Genomic DNA, 27705 nt, shown 5'->3' with positions numbered 1-27705 from the left:
GGTGTCAAGAGGATGGACCAGACTCTGTTCAGTGGTGCCAATGACAGGATGAGGGGCAACGGGCACAGACTGAAACACAGGAGGTTCCATCTGAATATGAGGAGAAACTTCTTTCCTTTGAGGTGCCAGAGCCTGGACCAGGCTGCCCAGAGAGGTTGTGGAGCCTCCTTCTCTGGAGACATTCAAACCCACCTGGACACCTTCCTGTGTGATCTGCTCTGGTGACCCTGCGTTAGCAGGTGGGTTGGACTGGATGATCTCCAGAGGTCCCTTCCAACCCAAACCATCCTGTGATTATATGAACAACAGCTGTAGACTCCAGGACCCTCAAAACCCCAAGATTGCAGGGGTACATCTTATGCACAGGAGTCTGACATCAAGCAAGACACACTCGTCTATCAGAAAAGTGCTGCGACAAAATGACATGAAGTTGTATCGTGAACGTTACCTGTCCAGGCTGTGTGTGAGAGGTAAACCTGAGTTATCAGCCTGTGCCTTCCAGGACCAGGATTTCGAAAGTCAGCTGGTTTCGGATGGATGATTTGTGCTTGTCCATCGGGATACAATACCTATAGGGGGGAAAAAAAAGGAAATGAATGACAACTGGATTGTGGATTTGCAACAGGACAAGAGGTGATGGTTTTAAACTAAAGAGGGGGAGATTCAGGCAAGACGTGAGGAAGAAATTGTTGCCCCTGAGGGTGGTGAGAGCCTGTCCCAGGTTGGCCAGAGAGGTGGTGGATGAACCATCCCTGGAGACATCCCAGGCCAGGCCGGACAGGGCTCTGAGCAACCTGAGCTGGTGAAGATGTCCCTGCTCATGGCAGGGGTGGCACTGGGTGAGCTTTGAAGGTCCCTTCAACCCAAAGTGTCCTATGATTTGCACACTGTGTGCTATTTTGGTGGTTTCAGTTTGAGTTCAGAAGGCAGGAGGGTTTGCTTTATCTTGGAGCCAGGAGTCCAGTTGCCCCTGATTTAACAGCCACACGCTGGCCACTCGGACCCACACCGGAGGGGAAAAATTTACCTTGACATCACCTTCCTCCTCTGCACTGTAAACAGAGGTTTTCAGTTCTTTGTTATGCAGTGAATTTGCATATTTGACTTGGCATTATAACACATCCACCTCCTCAGCTGCATTTGAAACTAATGATTCAGCAGCAAGAAGACAGTTAAGTCAGAAATACAAAGAGCCGAGCGCCTGTGCATTTCTGTCCCGTTCAGAACAGCTCCTTTTGCTCCTCCTTCTCCCAACTACACAAGCTACAAGTTCACCAGCATTTATTTGTGCTCATGTCGGTAACATGCCCAGTGCACGTGAAAGCACCGTGTGGAGCACAGAACGGCATCCAAGTGCTCAAAGCCTCAGGAATTGCACAAGTCAACTCAGCGCACTATCCACAAGCTGGTTTCAGAACGTGTGGTTAAAATACAGAAATCCAGCCTTGTTGTGTCCAATTATTCGCAATTTAGAAGTGTTGATATCCTTAAGCAAACACAGTCTCGTTTGCATTTATGTCAAGCAACAGCTTACCTGGACTTTAACGGTTCCTTGGGGATCCTGCACGTGTTCCAGAGTCGCATCGACATCCAGTGCCACCACCAACCCCGATGTAAACCTCAGAGGATTATCCGATTCACCGGTAGGCTCGATGATATTTGCAGTAGCTCTGTGGAGCTATTAGGGGCAAAACAGTTGGCAAAAATAAGGCATGGGGAGGAGGAGGAAAGACAAAAGTATCATAACTTCTTAATGGAGAAGTTGTGCATGAACTTTGGGTTCGTTTAGATACTGCCAGGAGTTATTAAGCGTTCTGTGTTTTTAGCAGTACTCCTGCCTTTGAAGAAATAACACTTGTGACTGAGCACAAACCTGAATTGTAAAAGCTTCATGATATATTAGGAACTTTCCAGATGCTAAGGATATTGCATTTGAATTCTTTGTGTTACACTGACCTGCTCTGGAAGAGGAAGGTGGAGGAAGGTACTTTGTCGCAGGGTTGTCTGAAGAATCTTGACCACTTCCGAAGGCTTGGATGTCACAAGTCTGGGCATTAAGTCCAGCAATTTATCTACAAAACTGCCTTGCATGTGTGGGAGCTCAGAGATGAAACATCTGTGTTAAGAAGAAATCGGAAATCAAATACTTTTTTCAACAGTATTGTTATTTTCAGCCAAGCTACTTCATCCTTATATTTAGTTATAAGGTCAGAATTAGATATGTGGATTCCCCTTCTGATGGGTGGATTAAAGTGCTGTTCCTGGTATAGTTGCCTCAAAAACGTTTGAGATTGGTGCTTCTCAGGGATGACACGCATATGCCTTATTCTTTATGCTGTGTGCTTTCATCTGGCTAATTAAATAGCTGACTCATTACCGGCTCTAACGTACCCACACACCCAATACGTGAGTTGGCTGATCCGCTGCAGCAAAGTTTCCAGAATGGTTTTCGTCTACCAATATTTAAGAGAGTATTGATTATTACATCTGAGGAGTGAAATTTTAGTAGTAAACTACAATCGGTAAGAAAAAAAGCGCTAGTTCTAGAGGTCAAGAACAGCGAATAGAATCTACTCTATAGTTTGGGACAACAGCCTCTCACAACAGAGTATTTAGTACTTATTCTTTATCTAGAAGCAAAATTGGGCTATCACCCTACATCCCTGTATGCAGAAGATGCTTCTTTAGACTGACTGGTGGTTTATGTCTTGTTATCAGCAGTTTTTTAAGCCTAGTAAATACTCATGCAATCTGGGGAAAAGAATGCACTGTTTCTTGAACAATGGGTTCTCCGCGCCCTTGTCAAGTACGGTGGTGTGTTGTATCTTCACCTACAGTTGAGTATATAAAGAACAGGAACACCAGACGTGCCCAAAACAGCTTCAGGTCCTAAAGCCCTAGAAGTGAGAGGGGTTTTAGGATCCTGGGTGTTCTTACAGGAGCGTAATCCATAAACAGAAGCCTCCACCACTCTTCTGCATACACAGTAATAGGGTGATGCAGGAATACACATCCCCGTGTTCCTGTGACTGACACTATGTACAGAACACATTCCAACTGCTCCACCATGGGATGCAGCTAAAATCCAGCACACCGAGGCTGCACCACCTGGACACAGATTTTACATGTCCGAGCATTTACAGGTGACCTTACAGCAACTGACAGGATCTACCATCCCCCACAGAACCAAAGAATCGTTTGGGTTGGAAAAGACCTTTAAGGTCATCAAGTCCAAGCGTTAACCCAACGCTGCCAAAGCCACCACTACCCCATGTCCCTAAAAACCTCATCTGTGTGTCTGTTCAACCCCTCCAGGGATGGTGACTCCAGCACTGCCCTGGGCAGCCTGTTCCAATGCCCAACAGCCCTTTGGGGAAGAAATTGTTCCCCACATCCAACCTCAACCTCCCCTGGCACAACTTGAGGTCGTTTCCTCTGTTCCTGGCGCTTGTTCCTGGGGAGCAGAGCCCGACCCCCCTGGCTCCAAGCTCCTTTCAGGCAGTTCAGAGATCAGAAGGTCTCCCCTCAGCTCCTGTTCTCCAGCTGAATCCCCCAGGTCCCTCAGCCGCTCCCATCACACTTGTGCTCCAGCCCCTTCCCCAGCTCCGTTCCCTTCTCTCAACTCACTCCCCTTTTGTGGAATTCATGTAGGAGTTACATTCCTGGGAAACAGTGATGACTTTTGCACATCCCAAGACTCAGCGCAAGGATAAAAAGCAACTGAAGAGCTCTAGTTGGTATCTACCAAACGAGCAGAGCACTCGGGAGTGGGTAGATTTGGTTCACTTTCCTCATCATGTAACCAGCCACAACTGCCAAGCATACGGACCACAAATAAATGAGGATTTAATGGGAACTAGAGCTGGAATTCTGCTCAGCCAACTCTGGATACCTGTGTCTCTGGGCGAGCTATCCAGTTCGCTTCTGAACAGATGGAAAAACAACTGCACATCCCTAATCTGACCTATTTTAGCCATCTAGATTAGGATAAAATCAAAGAGGAGAGCTGGGGGAGCCCTTCACAAGCAGCAGATTTACAAAGCACAACTCCACACCTGGTCCAGGCGACTCTCATCCTGAGCATGTAGATGGTTTGCTCACTCATTTACAACTTAAACATTTGTGATAAAGAGAAATTCCTTTTTTCTTTGTCATACTCCCAGCAAAGCTCCTCCATTAATCCCACATTTCAAAGGGAGTTTCTGTCTTGCTTTATCGATCTCATAGTCCCCGATGTAAAACAGCAACAGGGGAAGATGCGAAGGCATGAAGAATAAATGGAATATTCCCTGATGACAACAGCGAGGAGATTTTCTAACAAAGAAGCAACAGAATTTCTCACCTCTGAAAGGAATCCACTTCTTGCAGGAATTTTTCACACATCCCAAAAAGGGGTTCCACTCTGTAACAAAGATAACGCTCCTTGCTTAATTCTAAATAAAGAAAACTGGCTATACAGCTACATTTAGGTGTTTTGGAACCCAGGTCAAACTCTTACAAATACAAAATCTTACAGTTTTGAGGCTAGAAAGGTGTTCCCCATGAGGAAAAATCAAAATTAATTGGTATTCCCTTCCCACATCCATATCCCACTCCCACAAAAAATCATTTGCGTAAGGCACTAATTAAGTTCCCAAAGCCACTGTTAGAAAATACTAAGTTTCCACTTATCAAATAAGAGGTTAAAATATATTATGGGCATCTATGGCAACACAGTAAATCGACGGCAACAAACTTGAAACGAAAGGAATTAGGATACTAATCACTTTGCTCTAATTCTACAACCACCCAAACTCGTATGTAACTTTATTGACCTCAGCAGCCAAAATGAACCACATGGAGCCTCTTGTGTTACCTGAGCCACGATTTGCACCAACATCAGCTGCAGATCAGTCACAGTGACAATTATTTTCTGATGCTAAGACCTCAGCAACTAATCCTCAATGAAGCAAACACGATCAGTGCATTCTTCGATACTTTTCCCCATTTAAGTAGGTCCCAAATACCAACTCTACAGCATTCCCGCCTATTTATATCTTCACAGTGAGAGAACTCAACCACCAAAACGCATCTTCCCAATAATTTTGTCATTTAATTTAGTATTGTGCCACTATACGGCTACACCGAAGGCTCTTCATCCGGAATTATTTTAGCAGTGGTTATTGGCATGCTGTGATTTATGTGTCCAATTTATCCTTGCTCTTCTTTTTAAGCAAAGCTTAAGGAAACTAAGCTTAAAGTTAAGCCTAAGAAGCGCTTGTAGCAGGTCATCCTTACCCTCTAGTGGTCCGTGCGGTCACGATGAGCTGTAACGCCTTCGCCTGCAGCCTCATGTGATGAATAATGACCACTTGTCTGCTTTCCACTCCGCTGTACATAAACTCCATCTTGTAAGTTTCTTCCAAGATCTGTCAGTCAGACACCACAAGGGTAAAAATACATCAGGTTCTGTTAAACTCTTACACACGCACAAGATTCTGCTATTTTTCCTCATATCGAGGAACACGTTAATCCACGAGTCTCATTCTTTTGGTGAAATTCTTCACGGCGTAAAGCGCCACCTAATACTGAAAAGTTTTCTTGGCTATATGAAAGAAATAATTCATTAAATCAAGCACAGTCAATGCTTTCACATTGCATTTTAAATTTCCAAGGGTAGAGCGCTCAGAACCTCCCGCTGGCTGCTCTGGAACACAAAACACGAGCAACCTCAGTGGTCCTGCTCGGGTTTACGTGTTTGGAGGCAGATTTGCCAAGTTCTGTTGAAAACAACTTGACATTTGACAACGCTTCATGTGCTGCAGATGGGAACTATCCCAAGATAATTGTAGTTCTGGGTTATTTTAGATACACGGTTAAAAGCTCAGATGGACATTGGACTGTTTTACTCATCGTACTTTATCTGGCAAAACACATGGGCTTAAGTAGACGAGGGAAGAGCTCGAATTAATACAGCTGAGTTCAGTGTGACTGTATAGAAGCCGAGAACTTGCAAGTTATTTAATAGGAGATATTCCCTCACCTTGCATTGATGAGAAGTGATCTACATGCACAGTCACAACAGATGAAACTTCCCAGGGGGTTCACATGCTACTGAAAAGGGCACCCAAGACACACAGTTCAATTAGAGACGATTTTAAAAGCTCATTGGCTTTTGTTTCTAACTCATCCCTGGGGACAGCTGTCAACAGCATCGGAAGGTTTTGATGTGCAGCAGAACTTGCCTCTTATTACATCTTAATTAACCGAAGACTCAAAATGTCAGCAGAGTTTCCCAGCAGATCCATGAATTGGCTGTTACTCTACATTTGTTTCTGCATTATTTAATAGTTTGCTTTCTCCTTTACCTTTTCTTAGGGCTTGGCTTCAGTTTTTTAGCTTCAGTTTTTCCAGGATCAGATCATTTATACATCGCAGGATCAGAATAACTCAGGTTGGGTGGGACCTCTGGAGGTCATCGAGCCTGATCCCCTGCTCAGAGCAGGTCTGATTAGACCCAGTTACTTGCAACCACACCAAATTGTGGACACTTCCAGGGACACAGATTCCCCCAGCTTCTCTGGGAAACCTGTTACAGTATTTAACCACTCTTATAGTAAATTACCCCACTTATATCTAATCAGGATTTCTCATATTCCAACCTGGGTCTCTTGTCCAGGGCAGTCTGGACATGTCTTATCTACATCCTATGGATGAGGCAGTGGTGGACAGCAGTAAATCCACCCTGAAGCCTTCTCTTCTCAAGCCCAATTCCTTCAGCCTCTCCTCGCAGGGAATGTGTTCCAGCCCTGACCACCTTGGCCCTCTGCTGAACCTGCTCTGGTTTGTCAGCATCTTGGAATCATAGAATCATCTCGGTCAGAAGAGACCCTCAGGATCACCGAGTCCAACCATAACCCAACTCCAGCACTAAACCATGTCCCTAAGAACCTCGTATGAACGTGTTTTAAACCCCTCCAGGGATGGTGACTCCACCACTGCCCTGGGCAGCCTGTTCCAATGCCTGACAGCCCTTTCTGTGAATAATTTTTTCCTAATATCCAATCTAACCTCCCCTGGCACAACTTGAGGCTGTTTCCTCTTGTCTTGTCACTTGTTACTTGGGAGACCAACATCCTCTACCCTCCTCTACCAGGGAGCCCAAAATACAACTCAGCCCTCCAGATGTGATCTCCCAGGAACTGAGCAGAGGGGAGGGACCATTTCCCCACACCCGATGGCTACGCTCTTGCTAAGCCAGCCCAGGATGCAGCTGACCTTTGTTACTGCCCCATGTTCAATGTGTTGTCCACTGGGATCCCCACGCTGAACATCATGAGGTTCCTGTCATCCCAGTTCCCCAGATGTGCCCTCCAGTGTGTCAACTGGTTCCTCAATTCGGAGAAGCCTTATCAGCCACTTATTCAGCCAGAATTCTGCCAGTTTGGTGAAAAAGAAACCACAGGAGACTGCAAACGCTTTGCTAAAGTCAAGAGATATGACATCCACTGCCCTCCCACTGCTCACAGCACCAGAAAGCAATGGTGTTGGTCATGCCGGGCTGTCCAGGGCAGTGGTGGAGTCACCATCCCTGGAGGGGTGTAAAAGACACGGACATGAAGTTCTCAGGGACATGGGTTAGTGCCAGGGTTGGGTTAACAGTTGGACTTCATCTTAAGGGTCTCTGCCAACCAAAATGATTCTATGGTTAGGCATCATTTGCCCTTGGGAAATGCATTTTGGCTGTTCCAAATCACCACGTTGACCTTCACTTGTTTAGGAATGGCTTTTAAGAGGATACAATCCACAGCCTTCCCTGGGAATGAGGTGAGGGCAAACAGCCCACGGTTTTCTGGATCTTCTTTCTTGCTCTTCTGCTTTGTACAGTTGTCATGAACCTCCCCACTCACTACTCATCTTTTGAAGACGAGCAAAACTTCTCCTCCTTGTGGAACCAAAATTTACTTGGACAGACTGGATGATCAGAAGTGTATTTCTGTTGCATGGCCAAGGAAGGGCTCATATCCAAGGACCTCCAGACCCCGCTGCTTCTGCCTCACCTGTTTTGCCGCAGCAGACGCCAACACGTTCTGTTTCAGGTACAGAGGAGCCGCCACGTTCCACAGCTTCTCCTGCAAGGCCTGCAAAAGAAAACCACGAAGTGATGATAAATACCTAGTTCAGTCTAAAAATTATAATGCTGAGCTAGATGGGTTTGGGAGCAGGGAAGATGCCCTGTCTCTTGGCTCTACACCAACAGGTTGGGTGAAAAAGTGTCTTTTGTGCTTTTAAATATAACACGGGGAACCACAGCTTCCAAAATATGTATTGTTCTATAAATGCACAGAGATACCCATCCAACTATAAAATAGAAGCTGAGAATATTAACTAAACCATGAAGTAGAGATTGGCTGTGTCAAGCTATTAGTGTTTTTTAAGGAGAATTTTCTGCAGAATGCAGTTACTTATTTAATAAAACAATAGCCCACCACGTTATCACCTCCCCGAGAGGAAGATCAGGGCAATCCCAGCCTGCAAGCAAAAAGCAGAAACAATAGCAACTGTCCCCAGAAACACACCTAGACAGTCATATTTCTGAACTTTCCCGTTGACAGACTCCACCCCACCCAAGAGCCTGGAGTTACTAAGAATACTGAGTGTAAATCAGCCACTGATATTCGTATTAAAAACAAACCCAACAAACAACACCCACACCCTATTTGCTTTTTATCATAGAACAGAATCATAGAATCATTCGGTTGGAAGAGACCCTCAAGATCATCGAGTCCAACCATATGTAAAATGTATGTTAAAAAATTAAGAAGGCTTGATTAGATGATTTATATCACTTCTTGAAAGCTGCCTGTCCTTGGATACAGCTACACACAACACCGGCTGTATCCTCCACCTAAACTGGCCCCAGAATCCCAGTTTACCCCTAAAATCACTGGGTGTGTGGAGCCTTTAAAGGCCTAGAACATTTGTAGCCTCCAGAGGCTGGGAAATGAAGATATTTTTTACCCCAGCAGCTTCTGTTCTGTTGGGCAAAGAAGCAATTGGCAAGGAATCCACTGAAAAAGGCTGCTCTGACTTTTGGGTTCTCTCTGCCATATCACAATTTCTAACTATATATTACGAGTTCTTTTTCATTTCGGCCACATTGTTGATGGATTAACTGTTCTACACCTTGAGCCAAGAACGGCTGATGCAGCTTTTACCCCCCTTCTCCCCAGCAGACCATCTGGTTCGCTCCACTCGAACCCTGGAGAAGGGCGACAAAGCCACCTCCAAATGTTGGTCCCGCGCCTGGACAGCACATTTTGCTTTGGCAAAACGTTTGGCTTTAGCTGAACTGTAACAGCACTCGACTAAAATACCTTCTGAGGGTGATAAACGAGTCCCAAGGATTTGAGGGCTGGCACGAGCTACACCAACTGGCAGCTACTCATTTAGCAAAGGAACTCAAATCCCTTCTCGGTTTTACATAACAAAGCTTTTATTGAGGCCTTTCTGGAAACCTGTTTGTCGCTTGCTTTAGTTCTTTAGTATAAGTTGCATTCAAACACCTAAAGAATGCCAGGAGACTGATTTCAATCCTAGTGCCAGCTTATAGCTTGAGAAGTGAAGCAAAGAATGAGTTGCTGTTTACAGCAAGAAGCTGATAGAGAAAAGGGTTTTGCTTTGCCGTGGTGTCAAAGGAACCACTTCATCTGCTAATACCGAACGGACAGATAATTTCGGCACTTTCAAAGAAAGCACAACTGACTATTTTGCTCAATCAAGTCTAAGGAATTCCAGCTTTTTAGCTGCTTACAAAACATTGTCTATAAGAACTCCGCTTATAGCAGCAGTTTAGCAAAAAGCACTCAGAGAAAAGCTGCTCTTGTAACATAAAAGGCCACAGAGTAGTTGCCTCCGTTGCAATTTCTGCCAGAAAATAAACCCTCCGCTGGCAAAATGCACATGAACCAACATAAGCCCTGTGTACGACAGCAGAGATCTGCATTGGCGCGTTCACTGGCAAAGTAACCGCATCAATTATTTGCCACAGAAGGGGAAGGGGAATATCAGAAATCCACGGAACCTGCGTTTTCATCATGAATGTGAAAAGATGGAAGTGCAGCGCTGTGATGGACCGGGGGAATTACACAGAATCCCAGAATGTCAGGGATTGGAAGGGACCTCGAAAGCTCATCCAGTGCAATCCCCCCATGGAGCAGGAACACCCAGATGAGGTTACACAGGAAGGTGTCCAGGCAGGTTTCAATGTCTGCAGAGAAGGAGACTCCACAACCTCCCTGGGCAGCCTGGGCCAGGCTCTGGCACCCTCACTGAGAAGAGGTTTCTTCTCACATTTAAGTGGAACCTTTTGTGTTCCAGTTTGTACCCATTGCCCCTTGTCCTGTCATTGGTTGTCACCGAGAAGAGTCTGGCTCCACCCTCCTGACACTCACCCTTTCCATATTGATCCCCATGAATGAGTCACCCCTCAATCTCCTCTTCTCCAGCTCCAGAGCCCCAGCTCCCTCAGCCTTTCCTCACACGGGAGATGCTCCACTCCCTTCAGCATCTTTGTTGCCCTGCGCTGGACTCTCTCCAGCAGTTCCCTGTCCTGCTGGAACTGAGGGGCCCAGATCTGGACACAATATTCCAGGTGTGGTCTCAAGTCAAACCTTGATGAGGAGCAGCTGACACTGAAGGTAAGTTGCGGTGAAATCCGCCATCCCTGCCAGTTCCGATTGCAGCTCTCCGAGCCTCTGAAGATCACTGAAACACATGGAAAAAGAAGCAAAAAAAAAATAAACATAAGACAGCAAATTAATCTAAATGCACTCAGGATGTGGCAAGAGCGACGACGATGCCAACAATTCCTGCAATTTTGTTAAATTTAGAAGCAGCGCCAGAAACAGCAGCAAACGTGCACTACAAACCACTTTGCACCTTGGGACTTGGCGTCTCCTTTTTGCTGGAGGCCGACACCAGCACAGCGGCAGCAGAAAATCCATCAACCCGTGTTGCTCTGCAGCGCTGTGGGGACCACACAGCCCAGCGGCTCCAGATTTCACTTAAAACACTCCAGATTTAACTTAAAACACTCCAGACTTCTCCAGTAGCTAAAGAGCCATTCGCATCACGCTGCTGGGAAATCTAAAACTGTTGGCGTTGGCGAGAAAAGGTTGTTTGGAACACGTCAGGCTCCCACAACTGAGCGTTATTTGAAATATTGCTGCCTTTTTATAATAAACCAAGCTGAAATCTGATGTATTGATATTTGCCCCAACGAGCTGCGTGTTGTCTGGTGCTCCTTGTATATCATACAGTAATAGAAGTAGCTTGTGACTCCATGGAAATATAAATGACAGCGAATGGAACCCAAAAAAGCTTTAGTTATACATGTTTTAAAATCAAAAGTGTGCATTAAGAAACCAAAATTCATTTTTGTTGCAGAACTGCAAATAGGCTGGATGACATGGATTCGACACGTCTGTTCTCTGCATTTTGCTTTGATATCAAGTGTACTAAAATTGCCATTCTCCTTCCATGTTGCCTAGTGCATTATTAAAAAGAACATTTTATCTTCAGATGACCCTTTCCCTCTTGATTATTTTAGATTTACCTTTGCATTCGTGACACAGTTCTGCAGCTTTGGCTCTGCCAAACCAGCAGGTTGCTGAGCACTGATACATTAAAAACAAAATCCAGAGGGGCTGTGCCTTCCTTTGATGCTGTGATAGCAGAACCAGCCTGAGCTTTACACAGCGACTCTATTTCACCTCCCAGAGAGAAGAGGAGACTCCTGGGTGCTTCATTTTAATGCATCACGTCGCACCAATGAGGACCAGGATGTCACATCTCAGCTAACAACTGGGCAATTATTCCATTTCCCAATCTCCTACAGTTCCCAATTCCACTCATTCTATTTCCTTACAAATCTTAAACACATTTCAGCATCCCTGCGAGCCAAAAACCAAAAATTCCTGTTGTACGGATGGAGAAATCAAACCACAAAGAACGATGTGCTGTTTGAAAAGCCTGTCTTGCAGTTTCGGCAGGAGAGTGTCAGGGCCTGAGTGTGGTTGGAAATGTAAATCCCAAGGAGATACCAGCTCCAGGAAGTTTGTGTTACTTCCCTCGGTGACAAAAATGATAAAGGAGGAGGGAACGATGTCCCTGTGAGCTTCCCCTCTCAGCAACCAAACTGTTGGTGCAGGAAGCTCTTGTCTTCTGCAAAACAACCTTTAACACTTTGGTTTTGTCCTAAAAACTGCCTGAAAGGAGGTTGGAGCATGGAGGGGGTTGGTGTCTTCTCCCAAGTAGCAAGTGGTAGGATGAGAGGAAATGGCCTCAAGTTGCGCCAGGGGAGGTTTAGGTTGGATATTAGGGAAAAATTCTTCATGGAAAGGGTTGTTGGCCATCAGAACAAGATGCCCAGGGCAGTGGTGGAGTCACCATCCCTGGAGGGGTTTAAAAGGCATTTAGATGATGTTCTTAGGGACATGGGTTAGTGCCAGAGTTAAATATGGTTGGACTCGATGATCCTGAGGGTCTCTTCCAACCAAAATGATTCTAAATCCACCCTTCTCTTAAGGGTGGAAAACATTAGTTGGCTTAATACAGTTCCTGAGTGGTGATCCCAGCAGGAAAAAAGCCAAGCCAATAATTCCCATCAGCTCCAAAGCATCGCTGTCCTTTACTGCACATAAGTCACACGTGCAGCCATCTCCAACACGATTCCTACACTCAAAATCGAAAACATCCCCAGCCTGTGAGGTTTCCAGACCTTGTGTCTGTAAGATTTTGGATGCTCTGCCAAGAGATCACCCGTTTCGAGCGTTCAGTGCTTTGAGACGAAGGTTTAGGCTGCGCACAGTAGCTTCAAAACAGCAGAAGACAAACCACGTAGTTTCCCCGGTTGGGTTTTCAGTGGGGAACACAGTGTTGATTCGCCTGTGGAGGTGGGTGCGGCAGCGATTCCCAGCTACACACACAGAAAAGGCAGCTACTTGGGGGGAAGAAAAAGAATAAAGCCCTTTGGAATTCCATATTCCAAACAAAGCATTTTGGATTGTTTTGCCAACTCTTGCAATAAGGCTCTTTTCCTCTTTGCAAGCAAGGTGATCATATTGAAACCCTTTTCAAGTGTTTCGTTTGTGTCAGTTTAGAGAAGAAATGGAAGGTGCAGCATAAAAGCCACATTCACACCCGTTTCTCTACAACAACAGACAGCAACACGCAATAATATCGCCTCATCCAGGAAAATCTCATATTTTCAAAGCGATGAAGAATGCAAATGTCCTTTGTAAGCAGGACTGGTGATAAGAACCCAACCGAGCAGCTCCTCTCCCGCTGAATGAAAGGCCATAGCACCTGGGAATTAGAACAGCAATGAGAACAAACCTCTCTCTTCCTACCAAAATGAAACAAAAAACCCCTGTAAAAACAGTAAAAATAATAGGATAAAAATGAATGACTTATACGGGGACTGAGAACTAAAAATGACACACAAGGCTGTTATCCATAAAGACGGAAAATGTGTTTTACCATAAGCGAACAGTCTGAGGTCACCTTGACCTGCCCCTTACCTTGTTCAGTGGGGCAGAGCAGTTCTGTTTCAAACAGGCTGCAAACACTGTTTTATCACAATGCTCCCTATAAGAAGCCTCAGGCTAAGCACCCAACAGCAAAGTACGACGTGGATATTCAGAAGCAAAGCGCCTGCTTTAGAGAAACCGGGAATCCTAATGGATCTTCCCTTAACGGGTGGGCGGGCGGCCTTACCGGATGGTGAATTCCAGCAGCTCCTGCACGCCCTGCGGGTCGAGGTGCTGAAGGTTGTAAACCCTCTCCAGGCTCTGGTGTAAGAACTGCTGGGAAGGATCTTCGTGTGGTGTAATGCTGGGAGAGACCGGGGAGGACACCAGCTTCCTACCTGGCAACTGAGCAAGAAGAAACAAATGAGTACAGGAAAGTTTAACACAAGTAATACCATTGCAAAACGCTGCCCGCGTTTCAAGATTTCTTTCTTGAATTAAGAAATTGTATAGATGATTTCAAGCCTGAATCTTTTATCTTTGCTTGTTAAAACTCTCCTTTTTATAATTCTCTTGCAGCTCGAGATCTTCAGGCTAAACTTCAACATCCCTTCGAGGAAAACATCTTCCACATCTACCAACTATGATGGGAAATCAAGGGAATTCCAAGACCACGCAAACCACGATGCTTTTTATGAGCTGTAATATGACTTAGGACCAACTTCAGTCCCACCTGTACTTCCATGCAGGAAAAAACACAGTTCAAAGCAGCAAGAACACATCTCACCCACAAATAAAACGTTTAGTAGGACACAAGTCAAATTTTGGAAGATCTCACAGAATCACAGAATGTCAGGGACTGGAAGGGACCTGGAAAGCTCATCCAGTGCAATCCCCCCATGGAGCAGGAACACCCAGATGAGGTTACACAGGAATGTGTCCAGGTGGGTTTGAATGTCTGCAGAGAAGGAGACTCCACAACCTCCCTGGGCAGCCTGTTCCAGGCTCTGCCAGCCTCACTGAGAAGAAGTTTCTTCACAAATTTAAGTGGAACCTTTTGTGTTCCAGTTTGAACCCATTATCCCTTGTCCTATCATTGGTTGTCACCGAGAAGAGCCTGGCTCCATCCTCCTGACACTCACTCTTTATATATCTGTAAACATGAATGAGGTCACCCCTCAGTGTCCTCTTCTCCAGCTCCAGAGCCCCAGCTCCCTCAGCCTTTCCTCACACGGGAGATGCTCCACTCCCTTCAGCATCTTTGTTGCCCTGCGCTGGACTCTCTCCAGCAGTTCCCTGTCCTGCTGGAACTGAGGGGCCACAACTGGACACAATATTCCAGGTGTGGTCTCACCAAGGCAGAGTAGAGGGGCAGGAGAACCTCTCTGACCTACTGACCACCCCCTTCTAATCCACCCCAGGTACCATTGGCCTTCCTGGCCACAAGGGCCCAGTGCTGGCTCATGCTCATCCTGCTGTCCCCAGGACCCCCAGGTCCCTTTCCCCTACACTGCTCTCTAATAGGTCATTCCCCAACTTACACTGGAACCTGGGGCTGTTCCTGCCCAGATCCATGACTCTACACTTGCCCTTGTCCTATTTCATTAAATGTTTCCCCGCCCAACTCTCCAGCCTGTCCAGGTCTCTGATGGCAGCACAGCCTCTGGTGTGTCAGCCACTCCTCCCAGCTTGGTGTCACCAGCAAACTTGCTGACAGTCACTCTATTCCCTCGTCCAAATCATTGATGAATATATTGAATAATACCGGCCCCAGCACTGCCCCCTGAGGCACTGCACTAGATCCAGGCCTCAACTGGACTCTGCCCCATTGACCACGACTCTCTGGCTTCTTCCCTTCGGCCAGTTCACAGTCACCTCACTACCCGATCATCCAGACCTCACTACAAAGGCCAAGCTCCCCTTCCCCACGCAGTCAGGGCCACAGAGGGAATTCTGCCCTCCCCATATTCTTTCCTAACCAGCAAACCATGCGCTGTTCTCCCCAAAATATTACAAAGTCCATATTGTAACGATTTAATATTTGGCTCTCTTATGCACCTTTCATTCACTTGGAGCTCAGGAGGAAAAAAAAAGTTAGAATTGAAGCGTTACACACCAACAGACATGGAAGAGATGAGAATATTCATAACAGAGTCGTGAAACGCAAACCAAAGTGGTTCAACTTACTCTGAGCGGAGGGACCAGATGAGAGAGACTGTCCCGGAGATACGCGTAGTGTCTGAACGTGTGATCGGAGAACAGGGCGGGCATGGTCGGGCAACTCTTAGCAGCGTTAAAAATCAGAACCAGCACAGCAATGTCTATTGAAATGGATTGTTAAAGAAAAATAAACACGAAGAAGAAAAGCTCCTCGGGGATGGGAGGTTAAAACAACAGCTCGGCATTCTTTCTTGGCCAGGGATTGTTTAGGAAGTTCTTCACAGTTGGAGGACGCTGAGCAAAACCCAAAGAGGCAGCTGGCTGAGCAGATGAAAACAAACTACAAAGCGCAAATATTGCAGGATGGGCCATATTGGAGGAAGGATGTTGCTGCCAAGGCGGGACTGCTCAGAGGATCAGAGCCAGGGATTAGAAATGCAGAACGTGCTCGTTAGGTGCAGTTTCACTCTTCCTCAAAGCTTACACTCTGCTTACCGGTTTGGGACCCAAACACCATGTAAAATTAAACATTTACCTCCTCAAAATATCCTCCTGCGTCCTCAGGCTGCCAAGCAGAAAAGCTTCCACTTGACAAACCAATTTCTCCTCTTTGCCCAAAGTCCTTTACAAATTTTCAGCTGAAGCTATTCAACTAACTTGATTCAAATTTGCCAAGTGCTTTGAATCAGACAAAAACATGTTTTTAATGAGCAGTCTACACTAGAAATATACTATCCAGGTCTACCTTGTAGTTTCTGGCTGCCAGGCCTGTCTTTACATAAAGTATTTTTGTAAAATTTGGTGGCAAGTTACCTCCAGAATAATCTTTACAATAATATTATTTGTTTCAGCGCAGAGAGGTGCATTGAGCTAAATACCAGCTTTGTCTCCCGCAGCGTTCCTTCAGTCCTCAGCTTGTAGGATAAATTTACTCAGATTATGACTCAGCTACCTGCTTAGGGATTAATCTTTTTCTCCACCTGATTCTAGCCCTTTTCAATCCTCACAAGTTATTTATTTACTCTCCAGAGAAGTTCTAGCAGATCACAGAATCAACTGGGTTGGAAAAGACCTCAGAGACCATCCAGTCCAACCCTTGGTCCAACTCCAGTCCATTGACTAGATCATGGCACTAAGTGCCATGTCCAATCTCAGCTTAAAAACCTCCAGGGACGGTGAGTCCAGCACCTCCCTGGGCAGCCATTCCAATGCCTGACCACTCTCTCTGCACAGAATTGCTTTCTCATCTCCAGCCTCAATCTTCCCTGGCAGAGTTGAAGCCCGTGCCCCCTTGTCCTATTGCTGACTGCCTGGGAGAAGAGACCAATCCCCACCTGGCTAGAACTGCCCTTCAGGTAGTTCTAGAGAGTGCTGAGCTCCCCTCTAAGCCTCCTCTTCTCCAGACTAAACAAGCCCAGCTCCCTCAGCCTCTCCCCATAGGTCTTGTGTTCAAGTCCCTTCCCCAGTCTTGTTGCTCTTCTCTGGACCCGCTCCAGCACTTCAATCTCTTTCCTGAACTGAGGGAACTGAACTGATCACAATACTCCAGGTGTGGCCTCCCCAATGCAGAGCACAGGGGAAGGATCACTGCCCTTGTCCTGCTGACCACGCTATTTTGGATACAGAACAGGATACCATTGGCCTTCTTGGCCACCTGGGATGGCCTGTGAGAGAAATAAGCAGCAGCTTCGCAGAGGAAGGGAGTTCTTCCAGTCAAACATCTCTCAGCATCAGAAATAACGTTACGTTCCGCAATGGCACAGAGGGAAGCAAGGAGAATGAACAATGGAAAAACGGTATTTCACATGTCCAAGGCATCTCCTATTGTTAAGGATAATGGTATAACAATAACGGTTTGTATTCTAAAGCACTAGAAGAGCTAACGTTCATAAAACGATTTCTGATTTTGAATTGATGGTAATTTATAGTGTTATAGGGATTCAGCCACTGCTGCACGAAGAGACAATACTGTTCTACACACCACACACAGTGAGGGGAGGAGGAGTTTTACCTAAAAAGAAAACAAACAATGAAGACCACGCTTCTTATATAAAAGCCAAAGCATCTTCAAAATTAGTGCAAACCAAATGTTTTCACATCAAAAGACTCATCTACAAAGCCTAAACCGTGACACATGGTTCAATAAACAGATTATTCATCACAGCATAAAAAAAGGCCAATTATACCACACTAGTATTTATGAAGATGGCTCCAGGTAACAGTTATTCCATCACTTGCTGAGTAATAAAACCAAGTGCCAAAGGGATTTGGAAATAGCTACGGGATTCTCTGCTACAGTTTGAAATGGTTTAATAAATGTGAGCATCAGGAAAATACGAATAAAACCTGTTACAGTCCAAACAATCAGCTGGTTCCATTAAAAAGATACAGGCTGGGTCATCCATGTCTGGTTCAGGAGTGTCGAAGAACGGGTGAGTGCTCAACAGCTCTGGGACCAAGGGAAGCACCAAAGTGGGGTGTCTGCTGCCCAGGAACTTCAAGCATCTGAAAATACACGGAAATGTTTCTTAGCAAACACATAAAATACATTTTAGAGCATTACTACTTTATGGTCAGCATGAAAATCCTACTGTCCAAGCCTGCTGTCTCTGTTCACGGCTGAGTATTTGCATTAATATTTGATAGGATCTGAGAAAACTGAGAGGACAGCTTGAAAAAGCAACCAGTAATAAAAAAATGTCCAAGAAATACATAATGCCTGTAGAAATACAACCCAAGTGAAGCTTTCATACTAAATGCTAACAAATGAGTGTATTTTTTTTTTCTTCAGAAATAAAGGAGTGAGGAGGTAAAAACCCAACCAAATAACACAACTCAAACACCCAAACTCCAAACCTAATGTTAGAGTCCACTGCAAGACAAAGTGGACTGAAATAAGTGTTTCCAATAATACCCAAGAATTCCATCTCGAACCACGTGTGCTGGACCATCCCTTCCTTTGTTCTTTCCATCAAACAACAAGAAAAAAACCCCCATACAAATGTTCATTATTTTTGCTCAGACAAAGTCCCACCAACAGCAGCCGTGTATCCACGTATCACAACTGACATAATCAACCCCTGGCAAATATTACTATTTAATGCAGTATCAAGTAAGCACAAAACAGCAGCTGCATAGAAGAGATGGGGTTTTAAACTGACAACTGAATTGATTTTTTCTGGGAATGCTTCGAGTGCTTGTAGGAGAGGGATATTTCCAGGAGCGGTCATCCGTTCTGGATTCCCAGTACAGCTATCGACAAGCAAGAACAATGCAGAGTTTCTACGTCAGCCGTGAATACGCACAATGCTTAGTGTAGCCACTACTCCAGATATTTACAGAACAACAGGACTGTGCACCTGCGATACCTGTTCCCTCCTTACCTAGCTTAATATTTCCCTAATGTCTCTATTACTAAAATGAATAGAAAAATATGTGGACACACGAAGACTCCGAACACACTCACTTCCAGATGGATTCTCTGTCTGTGGGATACTTGGTGAGGTTTTTCAGCAGCTCCACCAGTGCCAGATGGATGCCTTCTTTAGTGGAGACGTTGGTGCAACACAACAGTTCATGAAGCGCTTCCCGGATGTCTCTTGAAGAATCCTAGAAAACAAAACCAAACCAAACCAGATGCCTTTGAGCACCAAGATGCGCCAGAATCACAGGCTGGTTTGGGTTGGAAGGGACCTCTGGAGATCATCCCGTCCAACCCACCTGCTAACGCAGGGTCACCAGAGCAGATCACACAGGAAGGTGTCCAGGCGGGTTTGAAAGTCTCCAAAGGAGACTCCACAACCTCTCTGGGCAGCCTGGTCCAGGCTCTGGTACCTCACAGGAAAGAAGTTTCTCCTCATGTTTAGATGGAACCTCCTGTGTTTCAGTCTGTGCCCGTTGCCCCTCATCCTGTCATTGGCACCATTGAACAGAGTCTGGTCCATCCTCTTGACACCCACTCTGGAGATATTGATCAGCACTGATAAGATCCCCTCTCAGCTTCTCTTCTCCAGGCTGAACAGCCCCCACTCTCTTAGTCTCTCCTCCTAAGAAAGATGCTCCAGACCCCTCAGCATCTTTGTAGCACATTTAAAGGGAGCAGTTGCTGTTCCTTGGCTGAATTAGCACTAAAGGTATCTGAAAAACAGCGCATATTTCCAGTTATCGTAGCTGAGCACAGATGAAGTGACACACAGCCAACTGCTGCAGGGTCTTCGGCTGGTCTCATCCACCCGTGTGCTTCATTTACTGGGATGAATGGGAAGAGCTTCACCTCTGACCTGCTCAAGCAGGACATGAGTCACTGTTTGGTTTGGGTGTTGTACCCTTTGGTGCAGTAAGGAAGGCACTGGGTAACTCAGCAAAACAATCACCAAAGATTGTTTTACCCTCTTTTGGAGAAGCTGGTGAGGGGCTGGAGCACAAGTGTGATGGGAGCGGCTGAGGGACCTGGGGGGTTCAGCTGGAGAACAGGAGCTGAGGGGAGACCTTCTGATCTCTGAACTGCCTGAAAGGAGCTTGGAGCCAGGGGGGGTCGGGCTCTGCTCCCCAGGAACAAGCACCAGGACCAGAGGAAACGGCCTCAAGTTGCACCAGGGGAGGTTGAGGTTGGATCTTGGGAATAATTTCTTCCCCAAGGGCTGTCGGGCATTGGAACAGGCTGCCCAGGGCAGTGCTGGAGTCACCATCCCTGGAGGGGTTGAACAGACGCAGAGATAAGGTTCTTAGGGACATGGGTTAGTGCCAGGGTTAATGGTTGGACTCAATGATCTTAAAGGTCTTTTCCAACCAAAATGATTCTATGATTCAACATCTGAAGCTCAGCTCCACAGGCCCTGACCCAGTCACCAGCCTCTAGAGGGTTTGTTTAAGTGCTGAGGACACATCAATGGCTGGACAGATCAACAGTGACCATCTGCAGCATAAAAGAACTTGACCTACTCTGGATTTATGGATGGATAATACAAAAAACCAACCAAAACACGTTCTTACAAATTCAGTGAGGAACTTTGTAATGATCATATGGGACCACTACTATACTGTTTCTAAAGTCACATTGCACCCATTGTCTTTTTTAGGCCAGGATGCCGTAGAGAGGAGTTGATGCAATATCCAAGCAGTATTTTTAGAAGTGCTATGGCTGAACTCCAGCTTAATTCATTACATCCCTTCCGTCAAAAACCACCTTGCCGTTCCACATCAGTGTGTTACACTTCCTTGCTGTCAGCATTTGTGTGGCATTGCTGGATAGAATGTGAAAATTTGACAGGATACAAGAACTGGATGCATTTTAATGGCAGATTTGTTTGTTGTTTTTTTTTTTAATTATAATTTGCTAAGTATCAACAGCTCATTCATCACTGTCTTACACAAAGGAAGAAAGGGCAGCCCGATTGTAAAGGCTCTTAAATGATGGCCAACACACACAAATGATTAAAGGATGAAAGCAGAGTGGGGCTCCTCAGCCATTCCTTATATTGGTGGTGGAACACAGACTACGACCAACAGAGATGATGTTCTCTAAGAACAGAAATAAAATGACCATGGAGATGGTCTAGGTGAGCTCCATGACCACTGCAGTACAGAGATAAGCGAGGCAGAGGACTAGGGAGGAACAGAGAGGAGCACAACTCAACAGAAACCGAGATCAGGACCAACAGGAAAACCAGAACACAAAGCCCAGTGAGAAAAGCAAGGACGAGCTGGTAGTTATTCAGATCAAGTCAAAACGGTTGGATGAAAACACAAGTTACCCCATGACCAACTGTTCCATATTTACACTCTTGAAAGAAATTTAGGCCCTAAAGTTAATGCTTTTTTTCCATATCCTATATTTTGGATGGATTTTACAGAAAGCGAGTAAGCGCATTTCAGAATGAGACAAATGCATTAAGGTGTTAATAATTCTCACACTTTAGCTATCCTAATACCTGATAATAATTACGACAATACAAACCATAATACATGGATGATTTATCACACATGATAAGTCACCACAGAAGTTGAAGACAGAACCCCAGCCCAACAACAACGTTTTTATACCTTGATGTACAAGTTCTCAACTTGAACAAACGTAAATCAACGACATAAAAATGTAAGGTACCTAAAACGCATTGCTGCGTCTGCAAATTCACATCATACTGCACAGTGTCTGTTACAGACCGATAAAATAGGTTGGTTAGTTAGTTAGTTAGTTGGTTAGTTTCTTCCTGGGGCACAAGTGAAAGAAGCCACCGATGCCCTGGGTAAAGCAAACCACAGGTGAAAAGACAGAAACTGGATTTTCAGCACTGCCCACTGTGTTGTGGAATGTGAACACCAAGGAGAAGGACTAATTTTTGAGTTTGTAAAGGGATGAAGCTGAGTAAACTTTAGGTGAAATAAAGAAATCCCCCCTCAAGGCAATTCAGGGAACTAGGGAATAGCTTCCCAACAGACATGGTGACTGTGGAGTTGCCTGAAATATCTAGAAGTAGGTGGATGTGTTTGAATAACAGCAGGTTAAATCGATCTGTTTCTATATCTTTTATGTTTTTGATTGCAAAGGGTGGGGTAGGTTGAGGATTCAACAAACAGCAAACTTCTTGTAACTTTCATTAGTAACAGCTGATTTTTCTCAGTATCAACTTAAATACTACCAAATAAAGCAGATATTGCTATCGTAATGTGGGGGGGGAGTATTGTCTTTGCTAAGTTTTATTCAGATGATACATCATGTACCTTTCTGAAGTGCACGTATTTTTGTGTGTATGTATGTAATATAGATGTCACACCGCTCTTTCAGTATTTAGGGCTTCGGAAAAATTTGGCCAGAGTTCGGCAAATAAAAAAGGTTTGAGGGGTAGCAGTTTTGCACATACGGTTGAAATCTCCCCTTCCCAGATCAAACCCATCAGCCAGGAAGAGCCGGTGACTCACAGCGTGTGCTGGATCCTGGCTCAGCACCGACAGGGAGGATGCTGGATGGAAAAAGCCAAAATTACACCGCAGAGCACACTAAGAAAGTCTGGGCAGTCAGATGAGAGGTCTCAGGCTCATGCCCCGTCTCTGTTAGGTGAGCAAAGGTGTAGCCAAAGCAGCGGAGCAAAGGAAACAGAAAGAAAATGGTCCTTCCCCTCTGCTCTGCCCTGGGGAGACCACACCTGGAATATTGTGTCCAGTTGTGGCCCCTCAGTTCCAGCAGGACAGGGAACTGCTGGAGAGAGTCCAGCGCAGGGCAACAAAGATGCTGAAGGGAGTGGAGCATCTCCCGTGTGAGGAAAGGCTGAGGGAGCTGGGGCTCTGGAGCTGGACAAGAGGAGACTGAGGGGTGACCTCATTCATGTTTACAGGTATCTAAAGGGTGAGTGTCAGGAAGATGGAGCCAGGCTCTTCTCGGTGACAACCAATGATAGGACAAGGGGTAATGGGTACAAACTGGAACACAAAAGGTTCCACTTAAATTTGAGAAGAAACTTCTTCATGGTGAGGGTGGCAGAGCCTGGTCCAGGCTGCCCAGGGGGGTTGTGGAGTCTCCTTCTCTGCAGACATTCCAACCCGCCTGGACACCTTCCTGTGTAACCTCATCTGGGTGTTCCTGCTCCATGGGGGGATTGCACTGGACGAGCTTTCCAGGTCCCTTCCAATCCCTGACATTCTGGGATTCTGTGAAAATGAAGATGTACTCAACATCACACGGTGCCGAGCGCTGCACCAAGAACAAGACACAAGGAAACACCAACAAGGCAACAGCACAGTGATCAAGGGAAGAGTTTTTAGCTGAAATGCATTTATTTTAGAAGTATTGTGTTCTGCTGGAGATTACAAGCTGCTAGACCTTTGGAGCCTTTGGGGGTGCTCAAAGAATAGGAAAAAAACACAACAAAGCACAAGGTGGAGAGTTTCAGCTCAGAAGGGGCTGATTGGCATTATATCATTATAACACCTCAAAGAAAACAAGAATGAGATTTTTTGTTCCTCCCTCAGCAATTTCTTACCTCCAAGACAGCTAACACGGTATCCAGCTGGTCTTCCCGCAGCGTGATGTTGTTGGAAATCTTCCTCATCGTGTGGATCGACTGCAATCTCACCTCCTCGATCTCATCGTTAAACATGTCAACCAAAAAATCCAGGCATTTCTCCGCGAAAGAAGGCGAGGACTGAGCCAACATGCAAAGGGCTTCGACCGCGGCGATCCGAACCTCTGTTAAAACAGAGGGGAAGAATTAATTAGCGAAATTAGGAATTGATTTAAAAGGACATACCACCCAACAGCCAGGCCTGATGTTATTTAAGGATTGGGCTAAGGACAAGAGATGCATTAGAAACCCTCAGGATGATGGAAACTAAGCAGGAACACGTGCCAACAAGGAGCTTTTCACAGGTAAATCTTCAGATTAAAATCCTCACCTCTAATCCAGCGCACGCTGCCATCATAACCATATACAGAGGGGCTTGTAGGTGAAAAATAGATCTCCCATCCAGCAATAAATATTACGCATTTTATCGTGCGTTTTGCAAGCGTAGCTATAACCCTGGTATCATAAGCAAACTAATTTAGGTAATTAAACCCTGCTTGTTTTATTCTTCCTGACATTTTAATTGCTCGGAGTGCTTGCTGCATTTTTAACTTGCTACATAGCACTTTATGAATTGCTGAAAAGCCCCAGAGTACCAGCATGTTGTTAGTAAACAGAATGAAATTCCTCCGCTTCGTGACTTCAGATCCTCAAAAGACAGCTAAAAGGTGTCACCTGATTATTAAAATTACCCAGAATTTAGCAAAAAAAGCACCAAAAGGCGTCCAGAGTGTATTGATGCTGCAAAGCACAGCAGGAATTTGAAGAACATCCAAACATAACAAGCTTAAGTGGAGATAAGGTGGTTCTTCCCTGCCGCCATCCTCGCCAGCTTCCATAACGTTAATGTGCCGGGATCATATAAATAAGAATTAATCTGATGTCTTGCAAACATTATTATATTAAACATACTTCTATTTTTCATTCAAATCAGCTCATCTTGAATACATTTACTTTCAACTTGTGTGTAGCTTTTAGGCGCATTGTTCTTCAAGAACATATTTGATTCCTGATGATTCCGATTAAGCAGCAAAATGCAAACGCAGCAAGACCCCTGCTTGTTCAGTAACGAAGCGTTTGTCACAACTACGAGTCTCCGTGGTCATTAAGACCAAGGTATTACAGGAGAAAAACATTTTGCCAATATTATTTTCATAAGCTGACACGCTAATCTAGATTGAAGTTACAACGAGGAATTCAAGAAATGAAGCAGCGCTGCAATTAAGGAAGAAGAGAGCTCAGCAGTATTTAAAAACGCCACAGAATTCTACATTATTCTACATTATTTAAAGATCTGTGTATACTCCACATCTGTCTATATTATCAACAGTGAACAATTTTTTACCGTTAGTCAGAAAAAAGCTGCATTTTCAAGCTTCAGGGAGAGTTTGGCTTTGGGGAAAATGTGCTTTTATTTGCAGGAGTCATGGAACAATAAACCAACTTTCACAACACAGTCTGCAATGATATTTTTGTCATGGTGGTTTTGTATTTTCTAATTTAGCCTCGTCCTTGCAGTAAAATTAAAAGCAAACTCAGGAATAATGTTCAGAGCTCGGCAATTTCATGGTTCTATTCAAACACCAGCTGTTCTCAAGAGCCTTAAGAAATAAAAAATCTTCAATCTACCCACAGCAAAGTTGGGCTGGGAAGGGTAATTTTCATGAGGCCATTGTTATGGTCAATGCTGCAGCCAAAGCCAGGAGAGCTCAGAACGTCTGTGTTCTAGTTTGACACTCAAAAATCATCGATTTTAAAAGAACGAATCAAATATAATCTGCTGGAAAGAGACCACAGTCCATTATATCACAAGAGACTAACACAATAGCACTGTGGAACAGGTAAATGTGACCTCAGAACACAGGGATTTCTGTTAAAAGAAAAAGAATCACAGAATCATAGAATCCCAGAATGACAGGGGTTGGAAGGGACCTCGAAAGCTCATCCAGTGCAATCCCCCCATGGAGCAGGAACACCCAGATGAGGTTACACAGGAAGGTGTCCAGGCGGGTTGGAATGTCTGCACAGAAGGAGACTCCACAACCTCCCTGGGCAGCCTGGGCCAGGCTCTGCCACCCTCACTGAGAAGAAGTTTCTTCTCAAATTTAAGTGGAACCTCTTGTGTTCCAGTTTGAACCCATTACCCCTTGTCCTATCACTGGTTGTCACCGAGAAGAGCCTGGCTCCATCCTCCTGACACTCACCCTTTAGATATCTGTAAACATGAATGAGGTCACCCCTCAGTCTCCTCTTGTCCAGCTCCAGAGCCCCAGCTCCCTCAGCCTTTCCTCACACGGCAGATGCTCCACTCCCTTCAGCATCTTTGTTGCCCTGCGCTGGACTCTCTCCAGCAGTTCCCTGTCCTGCTGGAACTGAGGGGCCACAACTGGACACAATATTCCAGGTGTGGCCTCACCAGGGCAGAGTAGAGGGGCAGGAGAACCTCTCTGACCTACTGACCACCCCCCTTCTAATACACCCATTGCTAGAGGTGTAAGCAAGACCTCACCTGAAATTTAAGTACCCGAAAAGATACAGATCCTGTCACTAATGTTCAAGAATAACCCCTAAAAGGAGCTGAAACTCTTTAACCCCTCGCAAAATCAAAGCTGTTCATTAATTAATTAAGGAAACCAGTCCTGTGAGAAGCAGTAACTATTTAATTGGAAACCTACCTCTGGATAAAAATCAAATGCATATATATTGGCTATGGATAAAATTGGGTTGGAAATTAGAAGAAGAAAAGTTCCGTTTGTTGTAGCTGTTGGATGCTGAAATATGTTGAAAAATACATGGGTTTGTCTCCATGAGTTCTAACCTTTATTAGGAGGGAAGCTGTTTATAATGTTTATAAAATGAACAATCACTGGACTCCGTGGGCACAGGTTCCTTGTAGTGCCATGTTTTAAACAACAAATTCTATAAATTTTGCTTTTCCTTCCTGCAGAGAAAACACTAATTTCAAACAGGAGCAACTAATGTCGCCAATTTAGAGCCACATGCGAATTTTAAATTCAGGGCAATAAGAAATAATAAAACAAATGTGTTTCTGCGTAACATAAGCTACCACTTCCTACCAGGTATTAAAGATTTACTGCTTATAGGAAGCTAGCCGGTTTTGGCTATTCGACGGAATATGTCCATCCAAAATTCTGTGCAACACTGTAGGATTTTACACAGTTACACAGGGAGTGCGGTCTGGATGACCAGGTAGTGAGGTGGACTGTGAACTGGCCGAAGGGAAGAAGCCAATGGGGCAGAGTCCAGTTGAGGCCTGTATCTAGTGCAGTGCCTCAGGGGCAGTGCTGGGGCCTGTATTATTCAATATATTCATGAATGATTTGGACGAGGGAACAGAGTGACTGTCAGCATGTTTGCTGATGACACCAAGCTGGGAGGAGTGGCTGACACGCCAGAGGCTGTGCTGCCATCAGAGACCTGGACAGGCTGGAGAGTTGGGCGGGAAAAATTTAATGAAATAGAACAAGGGCAAGTGTAGAGTCTTGTATCTGGGCAGGAACAACCTCAGGTTCCAGTATAAGTTGGGGAATGACCTATTAGAGAGCAGTGTAGGGGAAAGGGACCTGGGGGTCCTGGGGACAGCAGGATGAGCATGAGCCAGCACTGGGCCCTTGTGGCCAGGAAGCCAATGGCACCTGGGGTGGGTTAGAAGGGGGTGGTCAGTAGGTCAGAGAGGTTCTCCTGCCCCTCTACTCTGCCCTGGGGAGACCACACCTGGAATATTGTGTCCAGTTGTGGCCCCTCAGTTCCAGCAGGACAGGGAACTGCTGGAGAGAGTCCAGCGCAGGGCAACAAAGATGCTGAAGGGAGTGGAGCATCTCCCGTGTGAGGAAAGGCTGAGGGAGCTGGGGCTCTGGAGCTTGGAGAAGAGGACACTGAGGGGTGACCTCATTCATGTTTACAGATATCTAAAGGGTGAGTGTCAGGAGGATGGAGACAGGCTCTTCTCAGTGACA

The 27705-nt window shown here is 45.4% G+C and overlaps 1 protein-coding gene across 2 annotated transcripts in view; it reads right to left on the bottom strand.

The window, feature by feature from the left end:
- The window catches only part of INTS4 (integrator complex subunit 4), a 43783-nt gene that overhangs the window by 4325 nt on the left and 11753 nt on the right, over nt 1-27705 (bottom strand). For both annotated transcript variants that reach the window (XM_082067953.1, XM_082067954.1), the window contains exons 11-22: nt 23648-23853; nt 19138-19280; nt 18061-18176; nt 15699-15832; nt 13759-13916; nt 10653-10746; nt 8040-8120; nt 5278-5408; nt 4343-4402; nt 1957-2116; nt 1535-1678; nt 449-569 (exon numbers count right to left, since the gene is read on the bottom strand). In XM_082067953.1, the coding sequence (XP_081924079.1) occupies nt 449-569; nt 1535-1678; nt 1957-2116; nt 4343-4402; nt 5278-5408; nt 8040-8120; nt 10653-10746; nt 13759-13916; nt 15699-15832; nt 18061-18176; nt 19138-19280; nt 23648-23853 (1548 nt within the window). The remainder of the gene's footprint in view (nt 1-448; nt 570-1534; nt 1679-1956; nt 2117-4342; nt 4403-5277; nt 5409-8039; nt 8121-10652; nt 10747-13758; nt 13917-15698; nt 15833-18060; nt 18177-19137; nt 19281-23647; nt 23854-27705) is intronic.

The sequence above is a fragment of the Streptopelia decaocto genome, assembly GCF_964273445.1.
Source record: "Streptopelia decaocto genome assembly, chromosome: 1".
Taxonomy (NCBI): Eukaryota; Metazoa; Chordata; class Aves; order Columbiformes; family Columbidae; genus Streptopelia; species Streptopelia decaocto.
This window is presented reverse-complemented; position numbering and strand designations above follow the sequence as displayed.